Below are 25,608 nucleotides of genomic sequence, written 5' to 3'. Positions count from 1 at the left end.
CAGAGGTGCAGCTGGCTGTGGGCTCCCTTCCCTAGATGAGGCGGGGGGTGCCTTCAGGTGCCGGCTGGAAGCAGAGCAGCTTTGCAGGGTCTGTAACAAAGCCCTGCTTTCTGCCACAGCCCTGGTTCCCAACAGCAGAGCAGGCAGAAGAGGGCTGTGATTGCTTTCCCTCATCGAACACCCACTGACTCCTGCCCCAGCAGCACATAGCAGGGCTCCTCCACGCGCTGCTGCTTGGGTTGTCTCCCCTCACCTTCTCCAAGGAAGTGATTGCTGAAGTCTACAACACGCAGTCAGCACTGTGGAGACGACCAGGAACAAGTGGCAGGAGGAAGAGGAAGGCACCTTTGCGCAGCAGCAGCACTGAAGCATGGGGGGCTCCGACAGTCGCTTGCAGTTCTTTTGTTAGTGCGGAGACACCGTAAGTGAGGGCTAGGTGGAATCACAGAGTGGACAAGGAATTTTCCCCAAATTTATTCAGTGGCACAGTTCTCACCCTAACTTTTCAGCTTCTGGAGGCAGAGATGGGTTTCATCCATCAAAACAGCACAGCAATATTTAAAGAAGTTATTCAAAATGATCTTCCAATATATAAAATAAACTTTACATATAGTCCCCACCTTTTTTTTGTATAAAAGTAGTTTCCCCCCCATACACAGTATTGGCCATCAGCAGGTTACAGACTAACAGCTGTGAACAGGCACTCCAGCAAGAGGCCTTCACCACGTAGGGGTTGGGAGTGCGATGGAACAAAGGCGCTTGTCCATTTTTAGAGAACCCAGAAGAGCCGAGCAGTAACGCTTTAAGTCTCTCTTTCTCCAGCAGAATTCACCGCATATTTCGTAAGATGTTCCTGAAGTTTTCCAGTTCTCTAACGCTCGTTGAGATCCTGTGTGCAAGGAAAGCAAAAGGAAAGCAAAAGGAAAGCATTAGAGCAACATATGCATCACGCCTTATTTAAAATTCAAGAGAAAGGGACTGCTATCAAGTAAAGCTCCAAAAAGTGCTTGGGAAGAGAGAATTTAGAATTTCAGCTAAATTAGATTCTGGTTACAGCCAGGCCCTTCACTAATTTCGCAGACTCTTTTTCAAGCAAACACTGAGAAACGCAGCGGAACAGGATGTTACAGAGAGCTCAGCAGTGATCAGACAAACCCATTAACCAGAGGTCAAGAAACAGACCATAATACTACAAGCTGTGTGGGCAGGTCTCCTTGCAATATAAGCTTGTTTCTTCTGAAGGGTTTTTTCTCTTTTTAAATCGCCTACCTCATTTTCTTGCTGAATGCATTGTGCCCCTGGAGCTTTGGGGAAGGTGCCAGACTGGACTCCGAGGACGTGGCCTGTGAGCACCTCTTCCGTGAAGGAGAGGCCTGGCCCTTCCCAGCCAGCAAAAACTTCTGGTTTAGGAAAGTTTGGAATAACCCAAATCCCTTGTGAACAACAAAGCAAAAGGTGGAGGTCTGTTTTAAAAGGCTCCTCTAATCCAGGTAGGTAGGACTTGAGGTTGCAGTCTGAGCGTGAGCTGCCTCGCCCCCGGTCTTTTCACACAGCAGAGCGGGAAAGGGAAGAAAGAAAAAGGCTCTCTGCCCTCAGCCCTCAGCTCCCTCTGCAGACAGATGGTCAGAGGGTCTGTCAGTCTCCTGCACACTGCTTCCAAAGGCTGTGTCGACAAGGCAGGAGGAAGCCCTGCTCCTCTGGCCTAAGGGGAACGCAGCAGCTGTGCGCCAGAGGGGGGCACCACAACATCCCCAGGGAAGAGCGTTTTTGGGTTTTCCCAGTTGGACCGATGCGCATCGGGGTCTGCCCGTGCTGGCCGCTCACACCGCAGAAGGCACAGATGGTGGGTCTGAAGTGAGACACAGCAGAACCCCTGAGCTTCAAACATCAAACCCGAGGAATCCTTTGAAAAATCCGTTTGCCAGAAACGCCAGGTCTGTCAACACCGCTAAGCAGTAACATATAACCGGAGTGACTTGCAACCTCCTCTCCGTCCTAAAGGCCTCATTACCCTCCTTCACTGCCAAAACCTCCTCGTCCAGCTCTCCACAAGGGCCGGACTGATGGATTCCTGCTAAATGCAAGCATTGCAAAGAGATCTGGGAACGAACTGGTGGAAGTGAGAAGCTTGAAGGATAGCTCTCAAGTGAATGTACAGCAAGAACAGCAACCCTTGTCTGGGGACAACATGCTCCGAGGACAGAGCCACAGAGTTTCTTAAAAATCACCAAATTCTTTGTATCTTAATACAAATGCTTCCTTGAATTCCTTACAGAACAACAAAGAAGTTGTTTTAAATTGTTCCAACTGTTGCACTCCACATTAACATCATCTGACATGTGAAAGCTTCTTTATGAGACAGCATGATCAGAGCCAGAGTTAACACAAATACCGCCAACGAGAACGGGCTGTTTAAGCTTAAATGAGATGTAACGCAGCAGCTTGTGTAAAAGTAGAGGAAGAAGTCTCAAACTAACCTTCCAAAAGCATTAAATAAGGCAACGATTTCTTGTCTTGTCAACTGGAATCCGTACGAAGGGCCGCTTTCAGGTATCTTTTCTATCAGGTTTTCAGAAAAGAGGATCTTCAGTGCCGTGCCCAAGCCCTGCGTCTGTACACGACAAACAAGATCATTTAGTAGCGGGGAAACATCCAGGACCTGACTTGGATAGTCTTTCTCACTCTGATCTTGGATAGCCTGACTTTACTAAAGCAGAGTTTAACTTCCCTCCTTCATCTTTGCAAGGATTCCTGCTGACACCATATTAAGAGAGCCAGACGTGGATTTCACTTACCACAGCTCAGAGAAGGGAGCAGAACAGGGCCACGATGCTTCAATTATTGAGCGCTACTGTGAGAGCAGAGCTGCCCCACAGAGGCTTTCTGTCTCGGTTTGACCACGTGTAACATTCAGTGCAGATATTACCGAACCCCCAGTTTTACAGCACCCTCTGCCTCACTTGCCAGAGGCTCTGCGCCCCCTTCCCTCCCTCAGGGAGCAGCTGTACCAGGTTAACCCAGTTTTCAACTGCAAAAGGCAACTGGCAGCTGCTGCCAGGCCCGGCAAGCTGGAATCAGCACGCTGCTTCCTGCTGATGGGACTGGGTAACGCCCTGATCTGTACCTAGGAGCCGACCGATACCGGGTACCGGCTCAGGCAGCCCTGGCCTATGCCTAGGAGCCGACCGATACCTAAGCACCAGAGTCCCATCAGATGAGGTGCTTCCAGACACGTCCCCGGCTGCTGACAACACGTACCTGCAACTTCCCCCACAGGCGACATTTGAAGCAGCCAACGCAGTCCATTATCTTAGAAATATTCTTAAAGTGTAGCCTAAATTCCTCCTAGGAGAAAAGACATTCAAGTTGATCGTGGTTATGCACTAATTAGCACTTTTCTTCCATGTATTAATCCAAGTCCAATAACATATTAGTTCTGGACTTCAGGCTAAGTTCAGTGGGACTCCGTTAGGGAAAATTCCTCAGCAGGAATTCACCTCTCTCCCTACGGCACACCCTACGGTCTGTAGTGACCCACAGGTACCCAAACCATTCAGAAAGCAATATGAAATGGAAATACCTGATCGGGTACCATGAGTGTGCTGGGGTCCCTTTCAGATCTAGTATTATCCCTAGTAAAATATCCTGTATGTAGCAAGTGCCCCAAAGGGAAGGGCTGGCCAGTTACCTTTAGTTTAGCAGCTTCCTTTTTATTCCCTGCGAAGAATGAGTTTTCATCAAAATGCAGTGGGAAAGACCTGAAAGAGAATGAGAAAGAGTCTTATCTCTCCACAGCTTGTTTGTGCGGCTGAAGTCCAGATCCAAGGAAGTCTCTGGTGAGGTACGCAAATGGAACTGAGAGCTGTTACACACTGGGCATCTCTAAGCCAAGCTGCTTGTTCTGTAAATCTCTTGGAGGCTGTAAATCTCAGCTTTCATCTCACCTTAGAGACATTTTCAGCAATTGCTCTACGGTTTCTAAGCAATTGTAGCCTGTTTTCTAACAGACGTAAGCACTGAAGGCACGGGAGTGTGACAAGATAAATTCAAACATCAATTGCGTTACAAGACACGCATTTCCATCTGGCTTCGCTATCTTCCATTCCTCTTACTCCAAACTCTGTCCAACAGCCCAAACCTCTGTTAAGCAACATGTTTGGGATTTTCTTTTAGTCAAAAACATGAAGCCAGCACTGGTATTCCGCAGATGAGTCAGACAGGTAGCCAGTTTCAGGGCTGACACATAGGTGGTTATTAAATTCAGTTCTGCTAAATCAAAAAGGCAGCTTAGACTATTAAACTGTAGGCTTAATTACCCTGTTTTGCAATTTGAATACAGATACCAACGTACTGCCAGCAATGTTACCCGACTGCACAAATCACACTACCCCACTGCAAGAACGAACCCAGACCCCACCTTTCTAGGCACTTTAAGTGAAAGGTTAAGCACGCTCAGAGATGCTGGTCTTGAGCGAGCCATTCTCCCCAGGTACCGAATGTAATTACTTGGCCAGGTGGAGAATTTCCAGCAAGAAGTTTTTCATTTCCGAATCGTGACTTTTATTCCCTGTGTACAGCTGGAAACCGGGGCGCTCAAAGAACGGCAGCACTTTGGAGAGGGCCCGTAGCTCTATCAGGTAGAGGAAATACAGGTTCTTGAGTCTTCTGGGACCTTCCCCTCTGGTGATGACTTCATCGAATCTCTGCTGGAACTCGGTAACGTTGGGGCCCCATTTCTTCTCTGACCACGTATCTGGGAGAGCAAGAAGACACAGACACGCAGCGGGTGGGTATAGTTCTGGTTCAGCTCCTCCCACCATCCCATGCTAAATGGTGAAATGTAAACCCTAACCAGGGTGATCCAAGCTTTACCACAGTCTCAGCCTCTTCGCTAACTGAAAGTTGTTCCAAGAGCTGAGAGGCATGCTTTTAACCAAACTCAAATCCCAACAAATGCAGAACTCCCGCAGACCTTTGTCAGTTGGTTTAAAACATGAGCCAGGCTTACAAGCAAAAGCTAAAAACTGAGGCTGCCCATTTTAAACAGAGTTAAATCAGTTGAAGAGTTTCTCATCAGGTGAGCTGACTGCCTCTGAGAGCAGTTCTAGGTAAGCTGGCGATAGCTCAACATTCGTCTGCAAGTGAAGAGGGCTGGATGGAAGTATTGGACGGGTCGTGAGGGCCCCTTTGTTCCAGCCCACAAAAGCCACCAACTTAGTGCAGGACTCGGGACAGGTCTCTGCTTTGATCTGAGCCTCTGCAGAGGCAGACGGCGCAGGCTTCCTGCTCACCTTGCGCTGGGGAGCAGCGTGGGGGCCAGGGCTGGGAGGCTCCCTAGTGAGCAGGGATGTCTTAAGACAACTCCTTCTATTGTGGAAATGCAAGAGAACAAAAGCAGCCACGGAGTGGAGGAGACTGGACTCTATTTTCCATGATCTAGACCACAGGTTTCACAAAGAATATTTCTGTTTTCTCATTCCATTGTGTACTTAATTATATAAAGTATGCAGTGGAAGATATGACACACTTGTATCAAGCTGATGTATGAAAATGAGGAAAGAAAAAAAAAAAAAAAAGGGGGGGGGAGGTGGAGAAACTAAAACTATTTTCTAAATCACCGCATGATAACCAGCCCAGCAGGAAAGGACTCCATCCCAACCCCCAGCTGAGGCAGCCTCTCGACAAGGCAATCACAGCACCTGCAGGTGGGAATCCCTGCATGGACCCACACTGAGCCAAGGAACACCGGCTCGGAGCAGACACCGCCTTGGGCAGCCTTTCACCAGCAGAAGCTACCCCCTTCTACACAAGCCAAGCAAAGACACTTGGCTGTCTATCAAACCTTATTTTGCCAATTCCCCCTGCAGTCCCGACTCATTGCTTGCCTTAGAATAACAAGAGAACCATCAATCTCCCAACCCTAATGTAGTCTAACTGACATCAAGGTGAGGTCTCCATGGGCTGTAGAGACTGAAATATAATTACTTAGTTAAATCTAAATTACTTATCCAAATTCCAACAGCTATCTCTAAATCTGTACTTGATTTTTGTAAGCTTTAACAGGATAAATGTGGTAGGCTTGGTCCACTGGTAGCACTCTATAAACTACCAGGACTAACTCCTTCAGGAAGTCAGTCAGAACCCACATCGCACACTGCACGAGCGGTGTGCCACAGCCCTTGGCCACGTAAGCACACATATCATGTTTTCACATCACCCTAGAATTTTCAACCCCAGGGTTGAAATTTAGATTCTTCAGATAGCTACTCATGGGCAAAGGCACGCACAGGAAATGGACGTGGCATACGGAAAGGGACCAAGGCTCTTGGGAAAGCCCAGGCAAGCATGTCACAGTCTAGGTGAGATTATTGCTAAACTGACTGTCATAAAGACAGGCTAGGAAGGGACAGCCTCGATACGCAGTTAGAAACCCACTCCAAAATAACCTTGGAGGAAGAATAGAAGGAACACATGCTGGAGGACTTGGTACAGAACACAGTCCAGCCATTTTCAGCCCTGAAGGCACATGGTAACTGCATTCCTGATGCTGTTACACAACCTCTGTGCTGAGGCAGGAAGAAGAGCACAGAAGTAGGCCTGAACCCTGCTGGAATGGGCTCCAGGTAGCATTTAGCAGAGCCACAGAAGCATCAATTTAGGACTGATGCAGGAGAGCTAAGGCAGAAAGTAGTATTTACCTTGCAAAAGGTACCTGGCGCTCAAATGGATGTTGATGCTTGCATGGAGACCAGAAATGAGTTTGTAGAAAGCTCGTTTCTCTACACAAACACCTGAAAAGAAACGGCACTGTAAGATACTGAAAGCATACGTTGAATTCTCCCCTCTCCTGCCTGTCAGACAGAAATCTAATCCTGTCTAAGCATGGCCAGTGACTCCCACCCCCTCCGTGCCTTTTTGTATTCATGCCAGGAAGAGCAACCAAGTTTAGAAAAAGCATTACCTTTCAGCCACTTGTAAAACGTATGCCCTGGAAACAAAAGGAAAACAAACACATTAGTTTGAGATGCCTTACAGCAGCAGGAGGGCTTTAACACACTGTGTTGTGTTTTAGGCTACTTCTTTGGCCACACCTTTCAGAGCACAGCAGGATGATACACGAATGCAACAGGGCAGTGCCCTCCCCTCTGCGGCGTGGGAGGGCACCAGCAGAGGGGAGGGTAACACCCAAGCCTGATACCCCAAAACCAGCTCTGAGGCCAGCCCCCAGAGGACCTCTGCCCACTCCAGTTTGCAGAGGCAGGTAAAGGAGCATTAGAAGAGCGTGAAAATAGTTCTCCTCCTCACCCTTCTGGCTGATGCTTCTACAATGCAGTGTGGCACTAGCAAAACACAACACGTGGGCATTCCCACCCATCTCAGCAAGGGTGGGATCTCAGCAGCACTGCAGAATGGCACAGCATAGGGGGAAACCAGGATTATGGATCTCTTCTAGCCAGGGCAGGGAGAGGGGTATTTTTATAAAAGAAACACACACCCCCCACAACAAACCAAGAACCACACAGTGCAATCAAGTGTGTACAATCACACAAGTCAGTGTTTCACATCTGCTATATGCTTGAAAGTAATCTGGAGAACATAAAATGATTTGGAGATAATTTGGAACTGAAGACAAGCCTTATACCCAGCGCTGCAGAGGGCAAACTGCTTCAGGGCACAGCCCTTCCCAGACATGAGCCCTGCAGGGCCTAGGGGAGCTGGGCATCTACCTCCTACCAGCTGTCAGAGGCAGCTGGGACTATGAATCTTGCCAAAGCTCCAACCCAAGAGCTGCTTTCTCAGCAATAAGAAGTGCTGGGGAAAAAAAAAAACAACAAAACCCACACCGCAAGTCCTGCTCCTGAAGGCTTACGACACTTCAGCGGCTACCTTCAAATAGGACTTGTACTCTTAAAAAACTGCTGGTGGTTTTTAAGGCCTCCACACAAGGATGGGCTGGCCTCAACGCCAGGGTGCTCAGAGGGATCTCTCTGCAGGGTCACAAACTCAGCAGAATTTCAAGACAGCTTCTGATTTTACCTGAATAATGTTTTTGCTAACCAGGTGTGTCATCTAATGGTACAGCTTGTGACAGCATGATAAAGATGCCACATTTGTTTCTGTTATCAGTAAAAGCAAACAGAGTGCCACTCACCTCCATCATCTCCTGATGAAAAAAAACCATGAGTGGTGGTGGGAGAGAAAAGAGATTAAAAATTACACATGACCAAAATTAAACTCCAAAGCACAAGCATTAAGATTGCTCTGTTAATCTGCTCTGACAAGAGAGCGAGCCTCTCCAGGGAGGTTTAGAAATGTTCTGAACACAGAAAACATCACCTCAAACCACAGCAGCAAATGCACCAGTTGAACAATGCTACCGAATAACTTGACCAACGCAGGAGGGATCAATAGTTGCAAAGGAAGTAAAACCACTGCATGGCTGAAGTAGAGGCCAGAAAACGGGACACAGGTGTCTGCCTCTGCCAGGAATCTCCTGCATGACCTCCGACAAGATCCTCAAGGATCCCATCCCTGTCTCCTGCAGTTTATTAGTCATTTACAACAACTTCTGCAGGTCAGATCCTCTGTTTTCATGTCCTCCTGCTTCCTCATCTGCAAAACAGCAGTCCTTCCCTCTCCCCTCAACATACCTGTGTTATTTCAGTCAGATATTGCCCTAAACAACAGGGGTGGTCAAGGGAAGCACTGATGTTTTAAAGGACACTGTACATTTCCTTCACCAGTGCTGCTCCTGAAGTGCACAAGGGTCAACGGAGCAGAGAAAGCACGTACTCTAGGGAAAAGTCAAGAGATCATCCCAGAGGGTACCTGCTGGAGCGGTGTTCTGGTCAAAAGAAGGGGGAGTGAGACTGATGATGTTCTAGATGTCTGGGCAGGGTGGGACATCAGGAGACATGGGGTCTTTTTGCAGCCTTGGGCAAGAAGCTCTTATGTTTCCAAAGCCCTTCCCTCCTTTCATTTACACATTCAGCCTCAGTCTCTAAGACAGAGCTTCTCTTACTGGATGGTTTCCACAGAGGATCCCAGCCAGGTTCTTATTTCAGTCCGTCGCAGATGGTTTGGCATTGCCGAGTAAAGAAACCAGGGACCCAGGAACAGCTCAGGGTTCAGTCCTGCTCCCAGTCCCTCCAAAGCTCACATTTCTTCCAGGAGTGGAGGATCAGACTTCCTTTCTCCGTGACGGATACTAGAAAGCCACCCTTCCAGGTGCCCTTGCATTAGCCATAAAATTCTAGACTTGATATCGAGAGCTACAATATATTTCTCATTCAGTAGGAGTAGATCAGAGAGCATTTACGGCTGCTGGAGCTAGGATCAGCACACTACTAAACCACTTAGTGAGATAAATAAATTACTTACCTCTACCAGATGCCAAAGGTCTTTTTACACTCTGAGGCCTAAGAGGAAAAAAAATTAATTTAAATAAGATATGTAAATGAGTGACTGTCTCCTTGCTGTGCAGAAACACAGCACAGCAGAACTCATTACTTCTCTGCAGTCAAACAGCCTAAGGAGATCTAAGAACCCCTCCCATGCTTTAGCTTTGCTCAGACAGGAAAGGGGTAGAGCAAAATGTGGCTTTCCCTTTTCTCTTTAGGAAGAATGGCTAGGAAAACTCAAGTGTTTAACAGAGGTGCTAGTGGACATTATCCCATGGCCTTGGTGCAACAGGATACACTAGAAAAAATGGGGAGGAAATCACTAGAGAGATGAAAGCAGGCAAGACTACAGACCGACATGGGCATCAGCCCCAGGGGTACCCATAGCAGAGTTCAAACCAGCACGGAGAGCGGGGAGAGAGCTCCTTGCAATGACCAGGGAGGACAGGACTGTGCGCCCAGGACCACATCACCCACAAGATGTGCACCCCCTGCCAGGCTGCTGTCTCGCCACACTGCAGGGCTTGCGTTGGGAGCCTGCACCAGGGCAAGCTGTGGTGCAGAGCACAGCCAAGGGCAGCTCACAAGGCAGCCACACAGCTTGTCCCCTCCTCTGACAGTCCACATCGCACAAGCATTGCAGCAGAGACAGGAGGATGGGGATTAATGGAGCGGTTAAAGCACATGCAGCCCCTCTGCAAGATTAGCACATGCAGGCTTGTGGAACCTGTCTCCCGAAGCACCTACTTGAAGCAGTTTTCTTCGTAAATACTATTCCAAATTTTCCAGGCATCCGGTCCTTTGTAGCCAGTATAGCGTTCAGGATTCAGGAGTAAATCCACATACTCCGCATCAGGAGAATAGATGTCTGTGAAGCAGAGTGCTGGGTCAGTGACAAAAACATCTGAAGGAAAACGACATCTTCCAAGAATGATCCAGCCACCCCTTTGCATTCTGAACAGCCTTGCCAGCAGAGACCAGCTCATCCCTCTCCAGGGAGGCAGGTGCATAATATTTGCTACATGTCAACCCACTGCAGCAGGGCAAAGCTTTCCAGCCTTTGGAGCTATCGGAGTGCAAGGCTGCTGATGGCAAAGCAGACTCTGAGCATTCTCCATCCGAGCCACTAACTTGCTAAACACAGCAAGACCCTGAGCAGCAACGAAGCTTCATCAGAAATATTTCACAGAATCACAGACTGGTAGGGGTTGGAAGGGACCTCTGATGATCACCCCCCGTCCAACCCCCTTTTTGAGCAGGCACCCCCAGAGCAGGGGCACAGGGCCGCGTCCAGGCGGGGGGTGAATGTCTCCAGGGAAGGGACCCCACAGCCTCTCTGGGCAGCCTGTGCCACTGCTCTGGCACCCGCACAGGGAAGGGGTTTTTTCTCATGTTTAGGTGGAACTTTCTGTGTTCCAACTTGTGCCCGTTGCCCCTTGGCCTGTCGTTGGGCACCACTGAAAAGAGTCCCGTCCCATCCTCTTGACACCCACCCTTCAGATAATTATGAGCATTGATGAGATCCCCCCTCAGCCTTCTCTTGTCCAGGCTGAAAAAACCCAGGTCTCTCAGCCTTTCCTCATAAGGCAGATGCTCCAGTCCCCTGAGCATCCTGTTAGCTAGATTTGCACCATATTATTTTCAAAATACTGAGGGCAGGGGGGTGGAAAACAGAAGAAATGCTATATGTACTCCAGATTTGCTGAAATATTACTCATTGGCCTGAAATTCTGCAGAGGAGCTTAAAATCCCATTACAAGACTTGTCAGATCAAACAGGTCCCTATACCATCAGCTTCGCAGAAGCTGTCTGAAGAGTCATCGTGCTGTGTCCACTGGAGCACTGCCTGCTGGGTTTCCTTGCTGCAGGGAGAGTGGAGAAAGACTATCAGAAAGCGGACCGATACGAAATTTCCTTCAAGACAAGTAAGGATCGTGGAAAAAGAAGTCAAACCTCAAAGAGCCATCAACAGCTCCAAGTCTCTTGGCTTCTTCACATTCTTCAGCAAGGCTGTTGGCTTCTTCCGAATACTGGGTTGAAAAGCAAAGGGGTGGGGAGAGAGGAGGATTAAAAGCAGTTTTTCTGCTGTTAGAATTCTGCCTTTAATGCACTAACCAATTTAAGCATCAGAAACCCTTTTATGAATCATCCCACCCTGTGTTTCCACAGGATGCCTGCAGATATTCAGAGGCTTATGCAACTGTGATGATTGTTGCAGGGACTCACAGCAGCCTCTGGCACTGCTGGAGGAGCATTTTGTGCCTGATGGTACTCGCTCCTGGAGGAGTCTCCCAAACTGCCCTATGCTAGTGCAGAGGAACACCTGACTTCAGGACATCACCTCTAAGGCTCTGTGGCATGCCAAACACTTGAAGAGGGTAAAAATTTAGCCACGAAGTACATCCCGACAAACACTGCCCATCTGGTTAAGGCAGCTTTTATCAGTGACACAACCATGGCCCTATAAGCTGCGCCCTTTTGGGCACACAGGCACGCCTACCTTGTGACTTCCAGATCTGATTCCATCCGGGACTTCATCCTGAAAGGCAAAATTGAGCATGTGCTACATGTGGGGCGGATGAGGCCTTTCAGCCTAATCTTTGAGAAAGATTAGCAAGGTCATCACAGTTTCTAGAAATCAGAAGGTAATCAAAGCACTCAGCCCAGCTTACAACATATCCAGTTTCTGGCTCCTCCACAGACTAAGGTTAAGCAATATTCTTCGTGTTTTATTTTGATTTTTCGCAAGACTCCTCTTCTCAAAAGGCCAGCAGCCCTCCACAGGTGCCATGTCAGGTTATGTTTTGCCTACCCAAGCACAAAGCTGGGGAAGCCGGTATAAACTTCAGAGGAGCTGGATTTGCCTCCGGTCAGCTGATGTCTGGCATCCTGCCTCCTGGTGATGCCGGCGCTCCCGGCAGGAGCCCAGGCGCCTCCTCAGATATTGCAACTCCCAGCCCCGATACACGTCATTCAAAAACTTCCCTTTTACCACTCCAGCACATGATGTCAGGCTTGCCAGCCCCGCACAACCCCAGCAGTACATGCAAGACAATCAAGTCCTAAATTCTGCTCAACTTCCATTTCCTCCAGCAGTAAGAAGGCAGTAAAACCACTTCTACACTGCAGGAGCAAATCCTATGATGGCAAACAGCACAGGAAGAGAAAAATTAAGCAATGAATAACAGTTATTTTTGTGCTTTCAGGATGAAATAGACTCAAATCAAAATAATTAAAACCAGCAGTGACACAGTTCTTAAAATCAGAACTTCAAGCTAATACTGATGTAATTGTAATGTTACTTTGTCATGTTGGTCATCATCACCACCAAAAACATCCTGTTTAAGGAAAAAAGTATTTAAACAAAATTTATGGTTATTTTGGGGGGGGGGGGGGGGCGGGGGGGGAATCATCATTCCATTTTGGGTCTAAAATAGGTGCTTTTTGAAGACCAGGGAAGCAAAGAACACTTGTTTGAGAGGTAGGGTAGTTGCTGAGAGGACAAATGAATTTAACATACATATGAGAATTTATCTAACAACTGATGCTCCACACACACACACCTGTACCAGAATCTTTCACGGTACCATATGAGCTTAGATATTTTTTCAGCCAACAGCTACACTACATCAGGTTACCACAGAGCTACCAGATGAGGGGGACAGACACCTGCTTCACTGCAGCATACTTTAAATCATACAGGAAAATAAACCAGCGAATTGGAAAAATGCATGCGTGTAGCATCGGGAGGCCCCTCTCATCGAGGGCACTCATCACAGCAGCAGCATGGCACAGCCCTGCACACCAGCAGCACACACACTGACTGCTCTAGAGACCCAGGAGCAAGAGCATAAGGCGGTCTGTTGCTGGCTACCAATCCACAATGCCAGGCTGGGTGGCATTTTCACCACCTCTATCGACCCAGCAACCAAGCTGATTCACTGGCTTTCCTGGCTCCTTCTTCTCAGGCAGACACCTGCAGGCAAGATGTTTTCTTTTACCTCAGCAAATAAAACCCTTTCGTCCAGGATACAGGGAGAAGAGTATTTGCTTTTGTACTGAGAAACAGAGAACTGGAAAGAGCCATTTCACGTGAAGAGAGAGGGCTGGAAAGGGCTTAGTCAAATTCATCAGCCAAAACTGTCAATCACAGTGTAGCTCATGGGCCAACAGGGTGAACATCCTGGCAACTAACACAAAAGGCATTTATTATAACAACAGTGGATTTGCCCCAAAACCACCTCACTAAAATAAAAAATAAAAGAGTTACCAGGACAAGTTTTTGGCTGTTCACAGAGGGTCAAGCTATTAAAAGCCTAGCCTTTCTTTAAATTTTCAGACTTTAGTATTGTGACCTTTCTCATGGATACCAGTACTACTGCACCTGAGAGCTCCATCGGAGCCACAGTTTTACTATAGCTACAATAACGAGAATAAGAAGTCATCTGCCCGCTTCTTCCCCTTGGTCTGCAAAAGCCAAATACAGAAAATAGGTAAAAGAATGGATTTGGTACTTACGGATGGGCAGGGCTTTACAGCACAGTCTCTTATTCCACAGTGACTGTTGTCATTCCAAAAAGGACAAGGTTTCTTTAGGTTTACCTACAAAGAACATATTATCCTATTAAATGTTTCCTCCACACAACTGAGCCAACCTTCCACACCAGTTTACCAACACACATATTCAGCACCTTAGTGCAAGACTTCAGGTAACAAAACAACACAGAGTTGAGTGCAGAGAGTGTGAAAATGGATGGTGTTATTTATCTTAAAGTTGATCACACTCATTCCCTCGTTTCTCATGTGAGATGCATGTGCCCGTGTAGCCCAGCCAGGACTGTTTGCGGTAACACAGAAGACAGGACACAGAGAGCACTGATTCCTAATTGCATCCCGCGGCTCCTGTTGAGCATTGACAAACTGGGTTTTGGTTGGGTGGTTTCTACCCTGTAGGAGCCAACAGCTACTATGGGGCAATCTTTGGCCTTGGAATATTGCTCACTTCATCCCGCATGAATCTTAGGGGAAGTTTGCTCCCCATTGATTTTGTTTCCTTCTTTTGGGTGTCTTCGGACTATGATCTGCCTCCCTGTTAGAGGAGCAGGAAGAGGACGTGCTGGAGCCTTGCTGCCATCTTCCTGTGGCCAGAGCTCAGTTCTGTTTAATATCTTTATCAACAATCTGGATGAGGGGACTGAGCGTGCCCTCAGTAAGTTTGCAGATGACACCAAATTGGATGGGAGTGTCGCTCTGCTCAAGGGTAGGAAGGCCCTGCAGAGGGACCGGGACAGGCTGGATCCATGGGCCAAGGCCAATTGTGTGAGGTTTAACAAGGCCCAGTGCCGGGTCCTGCACCTGGGCCACAACAACCCCATCCAACGCTCCAGGCCTGGGGCAGAGGGGCTGGGAAGTGCCCGGCGAAGAAGGCCCTGGGGGTGCTGGCTGACAGCCGGCTGGGCATGAGCCAGCAGTGCCCGGGTGGCCAAGGAGGCCACCAGCCCCCGGGCTTGTGTCAGCACTGGTGTGGCCAGCAGGAGCCGGGCAGGGATGGGGCCCCTGTGCTCGGCCCTGGGGAGGCCCCACCTCGAATGCTGGGCTCAGGTTTGGGCCCCTCGGGACAAGAAGGCCCTGGAGGGGCTGGAGCGTGTCCAGAGAAGGGCAGCGGGGCTGGGGCAGGGTCTGGAGCACAAGTGTGCTGGGGGGCGGCTGAGGGGGCTGGGGGGGTTTAGCCTGGAGAAGGGCAGGCTGAGGGGAGCCCTTCTCGCTCTCTGCAGCTGCCTGAGAGGGGCTGGAGTGAGGGGGGGGTTGGTCTCTGCTCCCAAGTCACCAGTGACAGGACGAGAGGAAACGGCCTCAGGCTGCGTCAGGGGAGGTTTAGATGGATATTAGGGGAAATGTCTTTCCTGAGGGAGTGGTCAGGCCCTGGCACAGGCTGCCCAGAGAGGTGGGGGAGTCACCATCCCTGGGGGGGTTCAAAAATGTGTAGACGTGGCACTTGGGGCCATGGTTTAGTGGTGGGCTTGGCAGTGTTAGGTTTACAGTTGGACTTGATGATCCTGGAGGTTCTTTTTCAACCTAACAATTCTATGATTCTCCTGCTGTCAAGTCATCTGTGTTCTTGACTTGTTGGTGTGCAAGCCTTCTGGGCTTGACAGGAACAAATAATTCCTTGGCATTTACCAGATCGATTGCTATCGCTCCTGCCCCTGTCATCAGTACAGACTATTCTTTTAATCCATGCTCTGCTGTTTCTTCTGGTGCTTTTACACAGACATTTCCATTCATGCTTCATTCAGGCCAATTTTAGCATTTCTTGGGAATACAAATCTCAAGACTGAAAGGACATTAACTTCTTTAAAAAGTCCTAGTCTTTTCTGAGTTGGTATCAAGTATCATTCTTCCAGAACAATTAATATTTAACAAGATTTTGTGGGTTTGGTAGAGAAAAAGCACAGGGAAAAAGTAGCTCTACCCCAGTGATTTTTATATATGGGCCTGCTCTAGTTTGCGGTGTGGTGAAGTTGAGAAGCTTTTATAAAGTTTTTACAGCAGAGTAAATACTTGTTTTGTCTGTGGAAACAGTCAGACACCAGTCACTGTTTGGTACCTGTATGCAGCAGGTAAAATACTGCCCCAGAACCCAAGCACACTCAAACAAGCCCCACATTTAGTCATATACATGCGACCTCACTGAATAGGGGCAGAGTCCATTTCATGACTATGGTCTGGTAACTAAACTGGGCTTCCCATGTCGATGGGGAGACACTATGAACACTCTCATGCAGTGCGGATCTCCAGCCATTGACATTTTTGAGCCACAGCTCAAGAAAAGCCATTTCATTAGCCTGCTGCTTAAGTTCTTAAGGGGGAGAAATGCCTAAGAAAATATCTTTAAAACTGTGCATCGCGTAAGGATGTTGTACCACATTAAGATTCTCCTGATAACAGAAGAGTCCCACTTACTCACTGCATTCTTAAAAGATCAGGATTGAAATGTAGATATCTGATCTTAAAGAGATCAGCAATAACATCAAGGGTGATTAAAAAAAAAAAAAAAAAAAGAGAACAGCAACACACATAATAAATACAATTCTCGTATGAGAAAATTACCTTGTAGTATCTAAAATAGTCACTTTCCAGAAGTTCATTCAGTCTAGGAAAAAGCTTATAGTTGTTGAAGGCATCAATGGTTTCTATATCACAGGTGCAGTCATCCAAATGACCAGTAACCTGTTGGATTAAAAAAAAAAACCAACTGAATATGAACACTTAGCCAGTACTTTTTAACACTGCAGACAATAAAACAAATCACGATTTTCTTCCCTTTTACCAGCGAGTCAACTAGTTAAGTTTAACCAGGAATAAACAACATTAAACCAGACTGTGCTGAATTAGCATAGAACTTCCTCTGATGCAACCTTTACGACACGCCCTGTACTTGTTGCAGTTTTATTTGGGAACACTTTTGCTCTAACACACATTGATGTATTCGAATTCGCCGATGTCTGAGCAACAGGCATCAGACAGACACTTCCACCTCTAAAATGCAGAGATGACAGACACATTCAACTAGACTGTGTCACACACACACAAAACCACACACAGCCCTTGTCTGCACTCCACACAGAGTTATACCAGTCACAAATGTTTCCATCAGGGCCAAATCCAGCAAGACTCTGCGTATCGGCTGCTGTAACAGCGGTGAGCCATACACACTGCCAGCTCTGGTTCCCATGTGAGACTAGCCACCTCAGCATGCCACTCCTGGCACGATGGCAAGCAGGTGAGAGCTGGCATTTGCCTAAGGGACCGGTTAGGCAACAATAATGCCACCAAAAATTACAGCACTCAGAGAAAGTCCTTGTTGTTAACCAACTGCGCTGTAGCCATTTGTTTGGTTTAATCAGAACCACAGCAACTGCAACAGTCTCTCTCCTTGCCTCAGAGAGCCATTTGGCAGGAAAACATTTGTTCTAAATCTGTTGTAGAAAGCCAATACTTCTTGCATCATCCTGAACGACTCAACAAGCTGTGTGCAAGTCCTGAAGAAAAAAAAGAAAAAAAAAAAAAGAGTAGCACAATTCAGCTATGGCTTTCTGACACGTAGATTACTGTTTGGATGACAAAGTTGCACAACACAGAAGTAGTTTTGCTTCCCCCACACCCCTGACGAGTACTTGGGGAAATGACCCTGGCCAAAATCAAGTATTACTACTCATTCCTTCTCAACAGCACACCAGGGATTTTTCCTGGATGTTGATGTAGTAATACAACACATGGCAAGCTGCCATTCCCCAGTATCAGATAAATTCAGGGTTTTAAGATCAGGCAGTTGTTTTAAATTGATATTATTAATTTATGAAGCAAAGAATGGGATGTTTGCCACAGTTTGTGATAAGAAACCCTCTTGCCGCTTCCATCCCAGAAAGCCTACAAAACCCTGGTAGCAGACAGCACAGAAATGATGTACCCCACACTACTGTTCCAGGGGTTGTGCCCAACCTCCACCTGCTCTCTGTACATAAGAAAGCTGGAAGCAGAGGCAAGCAGAATAAGCCTGGAAACATCAGCACAGGCAGCTCCTGTGAAACATGACAGAGTGGTGGCATAAAAGCTCCCCAGGGGATGCCAGGAACAAGCAGGCAGATGGGGGATGCACAAGACCTAAGAAGGTGCTGGACTAAGAAGGGGCTCCCCCTTTTCTTACTTCTAAAGCACACAATCAGCCTAAGGGTTGCTGAACACTGTGGGACAGCAAAGAGAAGGAGGTATCACCCCTCTTGCAGGAAAGGCAGCAGCTGACCAAACTCACAGGCATCTCAGCAGTCAGGACCAGGAGAGGGAGTAAGACCCTGCAAGCCTCAAGAAAAAGCCTCCCTAAATCCAAAGTAAAGGTGCTACTCCAGCCTTTGCAATTAGGGCAAAACACATTGCGTACAGAGAGAAAAGAGCGCCACATGAGAAACATGAGCCACCTGCCCTGACTCATTTCTGGAGAGCCCTCAGGTAACTCAGCAAAAGCTACACATCAGCATAAATAAAACCATTATAATTGCTGCTGTGGAAATGGAAGCTCCCTGCCCTCCTTCCCAGAAGGAAGGCAGAAGTGGAGCACTTGACTTCAGGTCACACAGTCACACGAAATGGGGAAGGGGGGAGGAAAAATAGCCTGGATTAAGCATAGAGCACCTTCAAGGCAAGCATAAGTTTCCTCCTGCCACCCTGGACAGAGCAGGAAGGAACCCAGGCTCTAGACACGCACTGCTCCATAGCAGGAATTTGTATTTTGGAAACAGCTTTTTTCAAAAGGGCTTTGATATTTTGGACACACTAATCTAAGGGGTGGCAAAGGAAAAATCTATCAGAGTGTGTCAGAATGCCCCACTTCACTTGAGCAAATAGTTTTTGTTAAGACACCTTATTTGGAAGCTCACTTCTAAATCTTGTATTCACACTGAAGCCCACCGCCTCATCCTTACATGTGTACCATATTCTGTCATGTATTTTGCATGGTAACAAAGATTAACAGCATAGCAATTAAGCTTTGCACTAGCCTGAATTGCCCCTGTGAAAAACAGCACCAATTTGCTAGTCCAGTTACCCAATTTAATTTAAAGCTATGGCAAAATTAAAAAGAAAACCCACAACAACCACCAAACCACAACAACAACCCCAACCAACCATTTTTTATTTCCTGAAAATTTGGCATCCTTTGAGGCAAGCAGCTTATAGGTTGGGTCTAAAAGTGGCCTACAAAAAGCTTCGTGGATAATCTTCAGCTGCTCTCTATACCCACGCTAGACAAACATGTCACTCCAAGGGAGTGACATCCCTGTGAGAGGTAACAGTGGGGCATCCAGCCAGCCCTCAACTGAGGCAGCACACACCATTTGCACCAGGCCTGCCTTTGCTGTGCCTAGTGAACAATTCAAGCCAGAACCAACCTGGCAAAACATCATCCTGAAAATAATGTGGGGCAAAGTGCTGCAGATGTTCCCACAATACCCAGGAGTAGATGGGGGTCATGCTTTGGAGATCTCCAAATATCCATGGCTTGGTTTAGAAAAGCACTGGTGGGAAGAGCAGCCACAATGTCACCAAGAACGCACCTGCAGGGGCTGCACGGGCAAAGGGGAAGCTGGGGAGAACTCGAGCTCTGCTCAAGTTGGAGGGAAAACTTCCTCCTCCTCCAAGCTTTCAGTCAGACTGTGCAGAAATGGGCAATTTCCCTAGCCTGCACATGGCTAATAAGGTATCACTGGCCTGCTTACCTTCCTGTTCTGCCTCCTAAGCCACCAGGCTGCTGAGAAAGAGAGCTCAGCGAGGCCGGGTGACAGCCCCTGTAGGCACCCAACCTACCAAAGTTCACTGCCAAAGGAGTACAGAAGACGGCATCAAGAGCCAAGGCTCCACAGAGACCAAGATAAGAGCCCCAGCAATGCTGCCCCCAAACAGTGCTGACCTGCTTTAAGACACGGGGAAGCGGGCAGCATCGGACCACTTGGCAGGGCATGGTCTTCACCCCAGAAGTTCCCTCTTGCTCTGTGACTGCCTGCCACCCAAGAACCTGTTTCTGTCAGCCCTGCACACAGGCAGAGACTCATTTGTTTTGCACTTCAATTCCTGCCATCAGAGCAGTTGAGCACTTGTCAAACATGCCCTGCAATGGGTGGTGCCTTAAAACACTTTCCCCCCCCACCTCCTGAAAATATTTATCTACATCTTCAGCCTGTAATAATTAGAACAGTTGTTTAAGATGAAATCCACATTGATCCAGTCCCAAACATGTGCCATACGCTTGCTGGCATCCGTGAATCACCGAGCCAAGTGGCGGCGGCGGGTCGCGCTCCACCCAGCTGGGGTGTGAGAGCCTGGCATGAGACTGACGGGCAGGCCTGGGTTTGCCCAGTGGAAGAGATGCAACAGAGCTGCCGGGACATATGTGACACAAGTGGCTCCAGATGCTGAGTAAGCACTGAGGAAGGCTTGGTGGCCCTCTGCAACAGCCGCTCTCAACCCCTTAACACCGATGTACCCACCTCATGGACATAACACAGGCTGAAACACCCCAAACGAGGATTCGGTGTAATCATTGGTTTTGGCCTTTGCTTCAACTTCCTTTACCTCCATCCCAGGCTCCTGACAGCCTGCTCTCCCCTGCTCTGCTGGTCTGTCTCTCCCCACCTCTTTCTGCTTCCCCCAGTGTCACAGAAATATCCTCTAGGCCATGGATTTAGGGCTTTCTTCTCTTGCTACGGGCTCCATCCCAGACCCATACACCACCATCTACTGCACAGCTGGGCAGGAAACAAAGCAAACTCTTTTCTGCAACTCCGACTTGCAGCTACAGTAGGGTACAGGGACAGGAATACAACAGTGGCTGAGTAGTTGCTTTTAGCCTGTACCAACTTCACTGGCAGCTGCCTGCCCTTGTAGTCAAGCCACCCCAGTCCCAGGCTGATGGCAAGCCGATGCTTTCCCTGCCGCCCCAGCAGACTCTTCCTTGCCATCGCCCCGCACAAGGGATTTGTGGCTCTGCCTGCGGCACTCAGTCCGGCTACATCTCCCTTTCATCCTTGCCAGCGCACTTGGATCACGTAGCTGGCAGCCAGGTGAGGCCAGTCATGCCCAGCATCTGCCCTGGAAGCAGCATATGCCGGCTCAGTGCTTTTCCCCCCTATCTTTTGCCCAGAAAACAAGGACTGGAGCTTCTGGAGCTCACACAGAAGCAAACCTCACATGGGAGCCTCAGGATGGGGTTAAACCGCAGAAGCCAAAGTGCTGTCAGATGGCACCTCCAAGCAGCTGCTGGCAAAGACGGATCTGCAGCTGCTCTGGACTTGGACGCTGCCTCTTGAGCCACCCCATAGAAGCTGGGAACTGTGCTAGGTATGAGTTCCTGCCCTGAAGGCTGTTGGGTGAACACCAATTCAACAAGAATGCAAGAGCGGCTCGAAAGTCTGTTCAGGTAACAGCAAGGTAACTCTCCATGCCTGGACTCACCCCTAATGACAGCTCACTGACCACAGAAATGGCCCTGAAGAAAACCAGCCCTCTGCCAGACCGGAAACCTAGTCAAAATCCCAGTGTGCCAGACACCTGCAGCACATCAGCTTAATGCAGCTACATCAGTCTGTAAACAGCAAATGAGAAATAATTACTAGGAATACAGAGAATTGATTCATGGCTGACTAAAGCATTAACGCAAACAGGAATATCTGGGTGGGGGATGAGGTGCCTGCAAAGTTCGAGGAAACTCTGATACTGAAATGTTATTCAGTGCTAACGAGACAGATTGGAAAGCAGGAACAGTACATGAAACTTAAGTGTTTTAGTAACAGATGGACGTTTCTAATAAAAGTTTCAGGACTGGTTAGCAACCTCTCTAAGTAAATGAAGAGCTAAAATAACAGACAAAAAAAGCAGGTGAGGCATTGCTCTTAGTACAGACAAGAGCACAACATCCATTCCAGAATTATGGCCCGCTTAAGTCAGCATTTGAAATACTACTACAGCAAGTGCTCTCAGAAGTGGCCTTTGTCAACTCTCCCAGCGCAGGCTGACAGACAAGTCAAAGCGCTTCCATTCACCCTACATCAAGGTTTCTTTATCTGACAAGCTCATGAGACAGCAGGAGATGGTTCACAGGAGGAAACCAAAAGCTATACCCAGGCCTTTAAGTATATAAGCCAAGGAGGGTAAAACATACCATTTAAGGCTTGCCCTATATTTTATTCGGTGGTAAATAAAAACCACCAGACCAGCTCTGCACCAGATGATTGGCAGATTGTTTTTTACTAAAAGATGAGACAGCCCTCAGGTGTCTTTTTAGAAGGTTAAGTGGTTAGTAAGGCTGAGAAATGCTGCCCTACATAACATGCCTTCCCAAAGGCCATAAAGCCTGGAAAAAAAAATCTTGAACCTGAACATTTGTACTGAAAACTAAACTGAAGCGTACACCACTCCACAAACGAGAAGCGCATTGCAAGAAACCAAGAGCATACCAAGTACAATGCCCGTTCCTCCTAGGAGGGAACTTCCTCTTCCGAGGAAAAAAGCCTGCTAGCTGTTACTATGCCAGAACGCCAGTTCACTGAGTGGTTAGGGCTTCTTATCCCCTACCACACTATTGACTCATACTTTGATCCTTAGGAGACAAAATTCACTGTTAAACAGGAAGCGTACAAGCAAAACCCCCATAGAGATAAGAGAATCTACATGAGTGATTTTTAATTCTTTATCAGCATAGCTTGTATTTACCATTTCCACACAAAACTGTTGAGAGCCACCCACAAGGCGAAGCCAAGCACACAACTGCATTTGCCTTCTTTCTCCAGTCTCAATTTCTGACTCACAATTAAGCACTGAATTTTGAATATAACAACAGTCAGCTCTACAATAACTTCCTTTTTTTAAAAAAAAAGGCAACAAAACCAAAGCACTAAGTACATTCTACTGTCTTCATTCCTTGATCATGCAAACATGCTTGTGCAAAGCTAAGTCAAAAGCCTGTACAGCGACCACTGCCCCAAATCCAGCTGCTTGGTCTGATCTCTTGGTTGACTATACCCAGTTCTCATTGCTGTACATCAACAGAAGGTGCACCAAGCACCACATGATAACACTCCTAGCACATCAGTAAGGGGAATTAACCCTGGAAGAGCTTTAATGAGCCGGACAGCCCAGCTCACCCCCAGGCATGGCAGGGTGAGCAGGTGCTGGCACACTTGCTGCAGCCACGCTCTCTCCTGGACAGAGGAGACAGGAGAAACAGCAAGGCAGACCTGCAGGAGAGAGGATGAGGCAGCTCCCAGACATTATAGTAACACATATTCCTGAAACATCCGACGAGAGGCACCTGTGTGGTTAGGGAAGAACTGCTCCCCTATCTGAAACACTCACCTTTCCTGCTAGGGACAGAGAAAAAATATAGTTAAGGGGGCAAGGAAGGGGCCGCTCAGCAGGCAGAAGTCGCCCCCCGAGTCCCTTTGCTCTAGGCATGTCCCAGCAGGCTTTCGGATGCTCGGAGTCGACGCACTGAGACACCTGCACCCAACGGTGCTCACGGGAGGGTCTGGGCCCTCCCCGGGGGCAGGAGCCCCAGCCCCACACAGAGAGCACCCCCGTCCCGTCCCGTCCCGTCCCTCCGGCAGAGCCCACCTGGCAGAAGCACCGTCTCTCCGCCGCACCGGGAGACTCACGGGGCACGACGGGCGGTACCAGCAAGACGGCAAGCCCCAGCGCCCGCAGCAGCGCCGCACTCCCCGCCGCCATTTCACCGCTCCCAGGCCGTCCCCGCCGCCGCCACCGCCGGCTGAAGAAGCCGCACCGGGCCGTGCGCCGCCCCTCGCCGGGGGCGCGGCCGCCGCCGGCTACGCGCCGAGCCGCACGCAGCCCTCCCGGGCCTCCCCGCTGCCGAAGGGCGGCCGGGACCCCACCGGGAGGCGGGGACGTGGCCCGGAGAACCTGCCCGGCTTGTCGGCCGCCGTGACTCACTCATGCCGGGACGGGGTGGCCCTGCAAGCACCGGGGGTCCCTCTCTGGTGCTGCTGCGTGGGCGCCCGCCCCGGTTCTCCAACACGGAGAAGCAGCCCAGGGCCCTGAGGGAGGGCCCTGCTGCGGGGGGCGGGCTGGTAACGGGACTCCCTCCCTCCGATAACCCGAAAAAAATTGAATTTTCTTCTAAGCAATAAAAGTGAGCCATGCGAGCCTGGCAGAGCAGAATTTGGCGGCCAGAGGAGGCAGCTGAGAGATAGGGAAGCATTTATTTTATGACTATATCCTTGAAGAAGAGCTGAGAGGCTGACAGAAGCAAACATTGCACCTCAGAAGACACCAAGAAGTGGGTGATAAAGTGCATAGTCAAGGAGAACTAATTGGGATGTTGATAAGAACTAAGTGTCCTTTACGTGAACTATCCTCATTATAATACTAAAAATCATGCCCATAGGCTAGGAAACACCTGGCCTGTGTCAAATAAGCACCTTGCTCTCTGAGCATATGTGGTAAACTTAAAGGAAGCTGAAATAAGTTGAAATTTGAGTTGATAACATCAGGGGCGGCTGCCCCATGTTGAGGCCGCGGGCAGCTTGGAAGGTGTCAAGGAAAAAGCCAAGGCACTAGGTTATTTACAGGCAAATTCTAAATGCCATTAGCTGAATTAGCAAAGGTTTAGTTTTCAGTGCTGCCTGGTAGGAGTTTATGGATTAAGGAGCGACCACAGCCTGCGGGCACAGGAGAGCCTAGAGGTGTCTTTTGCATGGCTGTTATCCCAAAATGCAGGTCTGTTTGCCCGGTGTGCAAAATGCCAAACTCCACACAAAGCGGAGACGTTTTATTTAACTCGTTTTTGCGCAAAGGTGGGTGCCAGGCAGTAACCCCACACAGCTGCACCCCACACCGAGATGCTACAAGGCATTTATACAGTTCAGTGTGTCAGTCACAGGTAACATTCACACCCCTCAGCTAATCATTGGTTAGTTTCTTTCTCATTTCAACTCAAATCTCAATTCATTTCAGCTCCCTTTAAATTTACCACCATGCTCAGAGAGTGAGGTGCTTATTTGACTGGGGGGTGAGGGGGGTCCTGGCCTATGGGCATGATTTTTAGTATTATAATGAGGATAGTTCACGTAAAGGACACTTAGTTCTTATCAACATCCCAATTAGTTCTCCTTGACTATGCACTTTATCACCCACTTCTTGGTGTCTTCTGAGGTGCAATGTTTGCTTCTGTCAGCCTCTCAGCTCTTCTTCAAGGATACAGTCATAAAAAAAAAGCTTCCCTATCTCTCAGCTGCCTCCTCTGGCCGCCAAATTCTGCTCTGCCAGGCTCGCATGGCTCACTTTTATTGCTTAGAAGAAAATTCAATTTTTTCGGTACATCACTGACAGGAAACCCTGGCGCGACGCCTGAGGAGAGGGGCCGCGGCGGGCTCCCGAGGAGGCTCGACCCGGCTGTTACTCGTGCCATACACAGCAGCACGCGGCTACGGGCTCACACACGCACATATAGACACGTATACGCACGTATAGACACATAAACACAAACACACGCACGTACTTTGTAGGCGGGGCGGGCAGCTGTATGTTCGTGCCCGTCGCGATGCGCATGCGCACGCCTAGCGTATTGTGTTCCCCTCCGCGGCGGCAGGGGGCGCTGCGAGTCGCGGGGAGGGCGGGGCCGCGGGCGGGGCGGGGCGGGGCG

At 48.8% G+C, this 25,608-nt stretch overlaps 1 protein-coding gene across 2 annotated transcripts; it reads right to left on the bottom strand.

Moving 5' to 3' along the window:
• Nucleotides 1–447: 447 nt before the first annotated feature.
• On the bottom strand, nucleotides 448–23,806 carry ERO1A (endoplasmic reticulum oxidoreductase 1 alpha). 2 transcript variants are annotated; one of them, XM_075104346.1, is made up of 16 exons: nucleotides 23,562–23,806; nucleotides 16,512–16,631; nucleotides 13,920–14,003; nucleotides 11,902–11,940; nucleotides 11,355–11,431; nucleotides 11,190–11,263; nucleotides 10,149–10,269; nucleotides 9,382–9,419; nucleotides 8,153–8,164; nucleotides 6,962–6,988; nucleotides 6,699–6,791; nucleotides 4,507–4,753; nucleotides 3,689–3,758; nucleotides 3,259–3,345; nucleotides 2,478–2,611; nucleotides 448–889 (listed from the first exon to the last, which is right to left on the bottom strand). In XM_075104346.1, the coding sequence occupies exons 1-16, from the start codon at nucleotides 23,673–23,675 to the stop codon at nucleotides 829–831; spliced, it is 1,398 nt and encodes a 465-aa protein (XP_074960447.1). In that variant the 5' UTR covers nucleotides 23,676–23,806; the 3' UTR covers nucleotides 448–828. The 2 variants fall into 2 exon arrangements, with proteins under 2 accessions (XP_074960447.1, XP_074960448.1); XM_075104347.1 differs by lacking the exon at nucleotides 8,153–8,164.
• Nucleotides 23,807–25,608: the final 1,802 nt, after the last annotated feature.

This window comes from Phalacrocorax aristotelis, chromosome 9, assembly GCF_949628215.1.
Source record: "Phalacrocorax aristotelis chromosome 9, bGulAri2.1, whole genome shotgun sequence".
In the NCBI taxonomy this organism is placed as follows: domain Eukaryota; kingdom Metazoa; phylum Chordata; class Aves; order Suliformes; family Phalacrocoracidae; genus Phalacrocorax; species Phalacrocorax aristotelis.
The sequence above is the reverse complement of the archived record's forward strand: the minus strand, read 5'-3'. Positions and strand labels throughout refer to the sequence as shown.